Source organism: Eurytemora carolleeae, unplaced genomic scaffold (genome assembly GCF_000591075.1).
Source record: "Eurytemora carolleeae unplaced genomic scaffold, Eaff_2.0 scaffold1893, whole genome shotgun sequence".
In the NCBI taxonomy this organism is placed as follows: Eukaryota; Metazoa; Arthropoda; class Copepoda; order Calanoida; family Temoridae; genus Eurytemora; species Eurytemora carolleeae.
Window position 1 is genome coordinate 28,711 of NW_019397959.1, and position 10,724 is coordinate 39,434.

The window sequence follows — 10,724 nt, forward strand, 5'->3', positions numbered from 1 at the left end:
AATTCAAGCTGAATGGGGAGGTGACAAAGTGAGAAAATTCAAGTTGAAGGGGGAGGTGACAATGTGAGTAAATTCAAGCTGAAGGGGGAGGTGACAATGTGAGTAAATTCAAGCTGAAGGGGGAGGTTTAAGTGTACTGTGATGTATTAGGACTGTACTGCTTGGAACTAGTTTTATCGAAACAACTAGCTGAAGTGCCCGGCATTGCACGTGTAATTATTTTTAAAAATCCAATTTTGATACTTCCAGGGTACCCATTGGTTCCATCAAAAAGTTTCAGCCAATTCGGTCCAGCCGTTTGGCCAGCTATAGCTGACATACATACAAATATATGATATAGATATCAAATATTTTAAGTATTCAATATTACATGTTTTTTAAGGCAATTGATATAATTACACCCAAAGGTTCAACCCTTTTTAGATCATATTTTTTTCTTAGGAAAAAATATGATCTAAAAAGGCTTGAACCTTCTCGATAAAGAGAAAATTTCTGTCCAACTACTTAATTGCAATACAAATTAAAATGATAATGATATAAACAGTTATTTTAGGACTGGGGACAAATTATATTTTACGAGAATATTTTTTCTAGTTTTGGAGAGGCAGGGTGAGGTAGTTGAGTCTGAATATAAATATCTACAAGCTCTTCAACTAAGAACTCCCTACCCAGACTGTGAATTTAACCTAGGCAATAAAACTTATTCATATTAGATCATTCAGAAACCAAGAATTCTAGTTTAGATTATGTTACAAATAATACTGTTACTTAAAAGTGACTAGAGACGTAATTTCATTTAAATTTAGCTCCTGGTATGTCAGATTCTTTTACCTTTATCAGAGTCACGATGAGGAAGATATTTTAAAACATGTTAAATTCTAACTATTTTCTTTTTTGTGTCTTTAGCATAAATCCACGTCACTTCACAGTAAAACCATAAGATTTTCACTTTTCATGATGACATTTCATTCTTCCTTGGTCAGATTCAAATGGGCCTAGTGTTAGTTTTGGAACTAATATCCCCGGAACTGGCTAATGGTCAGAAATTATTTTTCATACTTTTTAATTAACAAAAAAGATCACGTTTTTTTATTCTCTTTTTTTTTCTTTAGAAATTGATAATTTGTCTTTTACCTTCTCATTTTTACGGGTTTCCTTTTCAAAACCAACAACTTTGTATCTCTTCTATCTTTTAGACTTAAAAGGATTATTTCCATATTTGAAGAGACATTTTTTTATTTATAATGGACATACAAAAAAGTAATTACTCCCAATTTTGGTAACAAACTCCGAATTACTAGGGTCGTTTTATTTACATATTTTTTTCAGGATAAATCTAAAATATTAAACTGAAAGGTATGCTTAAAGGAACTTATATAAAGTAATTTTAAGTTATTTGAGCCATTTATTTACAGTGTGGCGCGCCTCATTCAAACGTGACCCTTAAAAAGTTGTGTCTCATTAAGAATTAATCATCTTTGAAAATTAAGTGGTGATATAGGTCGTGCTGTTGTTATCTTTGTTCAAAAAATAAAATAAATAAATATTTTTAAAAACATGACCACTCTATTTGATAAATAATCTTCAATTTTGCGTTTAAAATATTATTTAATACCGGACCATGATTCCGAAATTAATAACTTACTTAATTTTAATTTAAATCTAAATAATGATGAATTTAAGTTCGTTAATTAATTGGTTGTTAACAAGAATGTTTTACCTGGAAAGGGAACCTGTATTTGAAAACCATGCAGTTCACCAAAGCAGAAATGCAGTTCAGGTATTTATCTGCTTGTTTCACAGTTCGTATCAAGTTGACTTCTAACTTAGTTTGTGTTATTTGATGAACGTCAAAACGGTTAAAAATATTCAACTTTTTCCAAAAAGAAAACTTAAAAAAAATTTTATCCACCAATGAAAATTTGAAAATCTCTAAAGCAATATGGATTATATACAACCAGAAGATGAAGGAGTTGTTGAAATATTTTGATGTATCGTTTATTAACAGGAAAGGTGTTGAGCTAAATCATGAACTGTCCTATATTAACCTGAGTTTACTACTGGATCAACTAGGCAAGCTGGAAGAATCTAGGTAAGGCGCCTGTTATTCAGCTTTTTGACATATCATTAACTTAAAAAATATCTTCAATTTTCAGAAACAATTTGGAGAGCTCAATTTGTTAATAAATTTTTGTTTCGAGATAAAGATTTTTTACTTAAAAAAAAATGTAAAAATTTTAAACGGGATTTGGAATTTTCAACAAAATGGGAATTTTGGTTAAAAGGAAACCGGAGGGGACAATGCATATATAATATATATTATATATCCCATTAAAAATAAACTGAAATAGTTTATTTTTACCCTTTCATTCCCTATCTGAGTAACAATGAGGAAGATCACATCATTTTAATCTTAAATTGTGTTCAATTCGGAAAATATCTTTAATTTTTTTTGCCGCACAAAGCTTTTAGTCACTTGCACAAAAAACCACAACTGATAATAAAAAATATTTAACGAAAAAAGTAAGGCTAGAATATATATAATTCATCCTTTATTTGACAAATGTTTAAAGGGTACCGTTGTGAATCAAATATCTCCATCCCTTGAAATTACGTCTTCCGTGGTATCTGCTAATTTAGTTTATTTCATCAGATTCTTGTTTAAAAGTTGAAATATTTTACAACATAGGAATGTTGAATTCCGAAATATTTGCAAACCTGCAAATTGTTCAACATGAAAACTTGCTGGAAAAGTTTCCTATAATACCAACAAGATCTTGTTCAATTTACGTTTTCTAGAAATTTTACCAGTTAAAGGATAAATTTATCCTTTATCTACTAATATGAAAAACAGACAGAAGTATCCGGCTTTGCCCGAGGAATGTCAAAAATCTTCAAACACTTCATAGAAAAACGAAGTCTTGGACATATGAAAAAAAATTTATCATAATATCTTACGTTTTTGAGAGAAGTGAAATACAAAAATGTTTTATAAATATTCAATCTTGATTCACTAATAACATAATTACTTTCAAAGTTGGAGGTTTAGGAAAGTTTTTGTCCAGAATTGTATTGTATTGTTTTATAAATATTAAATTATTTTTCTCCATGAAAACAGATATGACTAAAAGAAAATTATCAAATATGTATTAAATTCAGGGTTGTATATTTTTCAGTATTACCCCCCGCCCTCCTCGGGGGGAGATGATTATTGATGATTTCGGGGTGAAAAAATGAAAAATTTAACATCAAATTTTCATTCTTTTTGATACTTTTTACCCCATAATTCATTGAATTTCTCTTAAAAATTTTTAAAACCTTAAAAAATCATTTAGCTTTTTTTTTTAGGGGGGATTGATTTTCAATGGGGGGGAGGAAAATTATTAAGTGACCCTCCATTTATAGAATGGTATGTCTGATTCACAACGGTACACCACTTAGCAGCAGTGCTTAGGATCCATTGAATTATGATGCGGATCTGGCCCCGGATCTGGGATCCGCACTGGAAAAAAATAGATCCGGATCCAGGTCATGAACATTTAAGTAAGCTTTACTTTAAGAATTTTCTAATTATTTTTCATATTTTGTTTTACTTATTTTTATGCAACATCTTGATAAACCATTCAGAGATAAGTACATTTTTGATAATATCTCTTTTTTGACCATTTGAGATTTGAGTTTTGAGAACAAAATATTTTTTTTTGCAGTTTTTGGTTGCTATTTTGCCCTTGGATCCAGATTAGGAGTGTATATTTTCTCACAATAAAAATACGTCTTTAATCTCTTTAACAGATTTTTTACTCTTTTTGAATTGATGCTGAGGGAAGAAAGTAATTATCCTTTTGTTGGTTTACGATTTTTTTTATAAAGTTTAATCTAAGGTTTCCGTTCTTCTAAGTTTTTGATTGTTTATGACAATAATGAAGATTGAGCTCTAGTCTCCAGGGCTTTTATTCATTTATCTTGCCCTATTTTGCTGCAGAGTGGAAATATTTGTTATATTCTCACGATGTTAAAAAGATTTTCTATCGTATTTAGGATCCATTCCATTTTATACTGAACCGGTTTATGGATGCATCCATTTTATACTGAACCGGTTTATGGATGCGTCCATTTTATACTGAACCGGTTTATGGATGCGTCCATTTTATACTGAACCGGTTTATGGATTTGTCCATTTTATACTGAACCGGTTTTTGGATGCGTCCATTTTATACTGAACCGGTTTATGGATGCGTCCATTTTATACTGAACCGGTTTATGGATGCGTCCATTTTATACTGAACCGGGTTATGGATGCGTCCATATAAGGAATTGTACGCGGAATTTCAAGTGACTCGGCATGCTTAGGTGGCAATATCCGATTCACAACTTTACCCTTGAAGTCAGTGCTTAGGATCCGTTGGATTTGAAAGGGGTAAAAAATCAACCAAAAACTGCAAAAGAAAACTTTTTTACTCCTAAAACCCAAATCAGAATTTTTGAAAAAAGAGAGATTATGAAAATTTCCTCATTTCTGAATGGTTCATTAAGTTTTAGGATAAAAATAAGCGAAAAAAATAAAACAATATTTGTAATTATTTTTTGTTAAAAATTCAGTAAATCTTTAAAAAATGACCTGGATCCGGATCCATTTTTTCCAGTGCGGATCCAGGATCCGGATCCGCATCAAAATTAAATGGATCCGAAGCACTGCTTGAAGTTTTGTTTTACGAGAATTAAATAGATGTCAATGTGTTACTTGCGCATCTTTAGTGCAAGAACATATTTAGAAATTGTTCAAAAATAATTCACTTTTTAACCTTGAAAAAGTTAATGTCTTCCACGTTATTGATCCTAATTTTAAGTGACCCTCCATGCAAAGATCACTTTGGTAGAGAAACCACAATCAAAAATAATCCGTTTTTAAAATTATAAACATTGATATCTAATAAATATACAGGGTGGCCAAAATGTACGGATTGTACGGATTTTTTTATTTGTAACCCTAAAATTGTACGGATTGTACGGATTTTTTTTTCAAATTGTACGGATTGTACGGATTTTTATCCTGGAAATACACCGTTTTTTTTTAATTTTCACTCATTTCAGCAAATTTTTCATGAAAATTTCAAAAAAAATTCTCGTCAAAATGAAATTAGTTTAACTTATTTTCTGCATTCTAAATAATATTAGATTGATTAATGTTTCAATTGACAATCAAAATTCATTCATAATTTTCGAGATCCCAGAAGTGTTCATTTGAGAATATGTTCCAGAAGTGTTCATTTGAGAAATGAGAATATGTTTATCTTTCTGTCTATCTGTCTAGCTAACTGTTTAGCTATCTGTCTAGCTATCTTTCTAGCTATCTGTCTAGCTATCTGTCTGTCTAGCTATCTGTCTAGCTATATGTCTAGCTATATGTCTAGCTATATGTCTAGCTATCTGTCTATTCATCTGTATATCTATCTGCATGTCAGTTTATCTATCTTTTTATCTATCTGTTTATATATCCTATCTGTCTCTCTGTTTATCTATATGTGTATGTGTCTATCTGTTTCTCTGTCTATTTATCTGTCTATCTATCTGTCTGTCTGTTTATCTATTTATCTATCTGTCTCTTTATCAGATCTGAGAACATCCTCTCAGGTTTCTTCCGTTTATCTGTAAATCTTTTCATTTTTAGTTTAATATTAACTTTCTTTTAATTGAGTTTGCAACCCCTGTACCACGCTAATTTTAATTATATTAGATCCTAAATCTACACTCCACTCTTTCTAATTATAACTTAATCGTTTGTTTGTTAAATGGCCTAATTCACACCGATCTAAACAGTTTTAAAAATTAGAATCAACGCTCTTTAGTTCTCTAGTTCTCTGGTTCTCTGGTTCTCTGGTTCTCTGGTTCTCTGGTNGGGGGGAGAAAGAGGTGGTGGGGAATGGGGGGGGGGGTGAGACAGTGTTGAATAATATTTTCAAAAATGGTTTTATTTTTCTTAAATGTACGGATTGCAGGGATTTTTTCGAAAATTGTACTGATTGTACGGATTGTTTAAAAAATGTACGGATTGTTTCAAAAAAATGTACGGATTGTACGGATTTTTTTTCGAAAATTGTACGGATTGTACGGATTTTTTCTGAAAATGTACGGCTTTTTGTACGGATTTTTTCAAAAAAGTTTTGGCCACCCTGAATATATGATCATACAAAGCATATAAGGGTAGAGTTGTGAACCGAGAATTAACATCTTTACATGGAAGTTCTCGTGAAATTAAGCGTATTGTCCCTTTAAGGATTATAAGGGTCTAATGAGGAAAACTGAAAACCAGTAGAAGTTTAGATTTTCATTAATTTACGCTTATCACATAATTTAATATTTCAAATTGCTGAAATAGCGATTTTTTCTGGCTCATCATTTCCATTCAAAGATTTAAAACTTTTTAATAGTTGGATTGCTTTAGGAATATAGGGATGTAAGGATATATATATTTTATCAAAATTCTTTCTTCAAGATGTGAGGAAAATTTGTATTTTAAAATTTATAAAAAAAAGGATTTTGTTTTGTTAAAGTTGTCAAATACAGATTAAAAAGCTAATTGTTTTTAAATATATTTGGCCAGATATTTAAGTTTTTCTAAAGGGGTATGTCTTAACAGCTTTTTGGGAAAATAATTTTCGAATATTTTGGGAATTAGGGAAACTTGGGCATCAACTATGAAAAAATTAAAAGATTCACTAAAAGTCACAATAATTTAGTTTAGAGTTGCGGTTTTTTCATAACTTCAAAACTATATAAAATGTATAACAATTAGCTAACCGGTTTTAAATGTTCTTATTTGAGTTTTAATAGAAAATTAAAATTTTCGTATTGAACTAGTTAATACCTACCTTGTGTGGGGGGGGGGGGGGGGGGGTTAATAAATGGAATAATTTCAAAATAGAAACTGGATACAAACAAACAAACAACAGACAGACAGTTAAGCTAAATTTATTTATAGAAGTAAATCTCTCCCTAGATCCAATTAGTTTCTATAGAATCATTTACACCCTGATAATATTATACTGCAATGGGATCCCATCTATTCAATCATATCTCTTATAATAGTATCGTAGTTATAAGAGGTGTCTTTAAAAAAAAATAGGATCATTAAAAACGTTCCTAGTAAAGAGGGGGTACTTTTCAGTAATACACACTCCTCCTGCAGGACTTACGACTATGCTACTTTATTTTTAAACATCTTTTTAATTTTGTTTGGGCTCATTAATCGTAAACACATGCTGATGAAATTCTTTTTTTCTTTTTGGAAAGGAATAAATCTTTGTCATTTTTTGTTCGCCTTAGCTGTAGGAATCCACAATTTGTATTATTTTTGTTAATAATCTTCTGCACATTGTTTCAAAGGGTTTTCTGTAATGCACAATAGACAAACTCAAACAATTGAACAATCCATTTAACAAATATCTTTGTTGGAAATCTGGAAAATAAATGCAGAAAATTAAATTAAATTCTTAAAACGATTTATAATATTCAAAAATATGTTGAAATATTGTATGAACATTTTAAGACATTGAACAATTATTTTAAAATTTGCCAGAAGCATTTTAGTATTGAATTTTTATAGTTCTTTCGTATATTTACATAATGCACCCGCAAAGTCTATAGGCTTGAGTAAACAGAAATCATTATTAAATATTTTTAACAGGGTTGGTTTATTTATATTATGTAGGTCTGAAAAACAGAACATATAGAATTATATATCATGAAAAGTGATCATGACTGAATACTGAATATATATATATATATATATTAACCTATTCCTACTGACATCTTATCAACCTTTAGAATATACTCCCCCCCACATACATTTCCATTTTGGGATACTAATCTATAATAGTATTTCATACATTTTTGGAAAATCCTGGATGGCAAAAATCTGCAAGTTTGCAAAAATAAATTCAAATATTTATTGGAATACCTAGTTATTCAGTAAAAAATGTGCAAAAAAAACGAGTTAAAATAAGCAAAAATATTTTAAAAATTGTTAAATTCTAATTGTATGGAAAAGTACACAAAAAATTTAACCGTCTCAGACCAATACTAATTGAGTTATGTCAAAAAAAAAAAACATTTGTTCTGCACAGCAGCGCATGGTCCAACTTTTGCTGATTTACTTGTGTACCACCTTGTAATTTGTTTTTTTAATTGACCAAACTAGACAATCAGTGCATACGCGGCCATCTTCTATTTCAATTTTTAATTGTTTCTCAATCTTTCAGCATTTTATCTTAGATAAAACGATAATAAAAATTTTGGCGGATTTATAATTTTTTCATCGATTTAAAAATTTTACGAAAATGAAATATTGAATAGTAACTTTTTGAAATTTTGAACTTCCTTGTTTGTGAGTAAATCTTTATAATATTTTAATAAACCTTACCTGTGGTCATGTGAGGTCCCACAAAAATATTGGCCCGATCAGTTCAGCAGTTTTGAAGTTTTCTGTTACAAGCAAGCAGACAGAGAAGTAAAGTATTTATATGGATTGCATGTTTAGGCAGGTGGCAGAACAGGGGTTAGATCTGTTCCCTAGAAACCCACAGCTTCACTTCCACCTGGCAAACTCCCTGGGCAAACTGGTATATACGGGGACAGAAATACAGTGGGATACAGAAAACGTGGAATAGGAAGACGATATTTGAGCAATCCTGTTGTANTTGTATAGTTGATGTTGTTATAGTAAATAGTTCAACCAGATGCTTTAATATCAGGCTATCAGCTAGTTAAATGATATGGATTGGTGCACTCTACAAAGCTGTTGTATAGTTGATGTTGTTATAGTAAATAGTTCAACCAGATGCTTTAATATCAGGCTATCAGCTAGTTAAGTGATATGGATTGGTGCACTCTACAAAGCTGTTGTATTTTATGTTCATTGGACTATTTTAAATTACAACGGTCGTCTTTCTATCGCACGATTTTATCGGTCCTACTGAACGATATATTGGTAGTCAGGGGTTTATAATGGCAAATGCACAACTTTCTCTACAAATGACACAGTTTTCCACAAATAATCATTTATTTCTCCTAATGTATAAATGTAGCGAACAAATTATTGTGCCAAAGAAAACGTAAAAAATAAAAATAATGTTTTTTAAGTTGTCGAGTTTGGGTAGGAAATATATCAAGGAGAAAAAATCAAAAACTGAAATTATATTTATACACCAGTACAAAAATATTGTTTGTTTTATAATTTAATATATTTTAGAAATATTGTTATTTTCATTAGTCACATATTGTATACATTTTGTAACATCAAATTTTAATATATAAGCTTTTTATAGAAGCTTTTTAAATCTAGTTTAATTGAACGAGATGGACCAAAATTTTAGATTCTTCATTTTCCAATTTGTTGTTGTAAATGGACTTTACATTTAATTTGACTTGACCTGGACCTGGACCTGGACTTGGACTTATTAATAATAAAAGTGTTAACTGTTTATTTAAAAACTTATTAAAAATCCATTGTTTTTAGAAAATGTTCATTAAATCGGAAAAAGAATACAAAGCAGCTTTGCACATTGTGGAGAAATCAAGTTTCTATCTGAATCTGGGTGTTTTATATAATAGGTTAGTAGTTATTGTATACCGTACAGTGTAGAATAGGTTAGTAGTTATTGTATACTATACAGAGTACAAGAGGTTTGTAGTTATTGTATACTGTACAGTGTAGAATAGGTTAGTAGTTATAGTATACTATACAGAGTACAATAGGTTAGTGGTTATTTTATACTATACAGAGTACAAGAGGTTAGTGGTTATTGTATACTGTAAAGTGTAGAATAGGTTAGTTTTTATTGTATACTGTACAGTGTAGAATAGGTTAGTAGTTATTGTATACTATACAAAGTTCAAGAGGGTAGTTGTTATTGTATACTGTACAGTGTAGAATAGGTTAGTAGTTATTGTATGCCATACAGAGTACAAGAGGTTAGTAGTTATTGTATGCTATACAGGGTACAAGAGGTTAGTTGTTATTGTATACTATACAGTGTACAATAGGTTAGTAGTTATTGTAAGCTGTACAGTGTACAAAAGGTTAGTAGTTATTGTATACTTTATACCCACAACCTCTATTTTATTTTCCTTTACCTTTTTCTTTTTACTTTTTTAGAATTGGGAGGATATATACCCACAACCTCTATTTTTGGAGGGTTTTAAATATTTACAGTCTGCTATAGGTTAGTAGTTATCGTATACAGTGTACAGTGTACAATAGGTTAGTAGTTATTGTATACCGTACAGTGTACAGTTTACAATAGGTTTGTAGCTATTGTATTCTGTTCAGTGTACTATTGCATAATGTACAGTAAACAATAGGTTAGAAGTTATCGTGCACAGTGTACAGTGTGCAATAGGTTAGTATATATTGTATACTGTACAGTGAACAATAGGTTAGTAGTTATCGTATACAGTGTACATTGTGCAATAGGTTAGTAGTTATTGTACACTGTACACTGTACACAACCCAGTTTAGAATATGGTGTAGCAGACTCAGTTTAGAATATGGTGAAGCAGACCCAGTTTAGAATATGGTGTAGCATGCCCAGTTTATATTATGGTGTAGCAGACCCAGTTTAGAATATGGTTTTTGCAGACCCAGTTTAGAATATCATATGTACGGATTGTAGGGATTTTTTTCAAAAATTGTACTGATTGTACGGATTTTCAAAAAAAATTAGATT

General features: G+C 30.4%; 1 protein-coding gene across 1 annotated transcript in view; it reads left to right on the top strand.

Moving 5' to 3' along the window:
* LOC111716460 (transmembrane and TPR repeat-containing protein 4) overlaps positions 1 to 9,595 on the top strand; it is a gene marked incomplete at both ends in the record, with an annotated part of 15,738 nt that extends 6,143 nt beyond the window's left edge. Inside the window, 5 exon segments of the mRNA XM_023491914.1 lie at positions 595 to 690; positions 1,729 to 1,780; positions 2,009 to 2,092; positions 8,537 to 8,618; positions 9,515 to 9,595. Of these exon segments, the coding sequence (XP_023347682.1) occupies positions 595 to 690; positions 1,729 to 1,780; positions 2,009 to 2,092; positions 8,537 to 8,618; positions 9,515 to 9,595 (395 nt within the window).
* Positions 9,596 to 10,724: the final 1,129 nt, after the last annotated feature.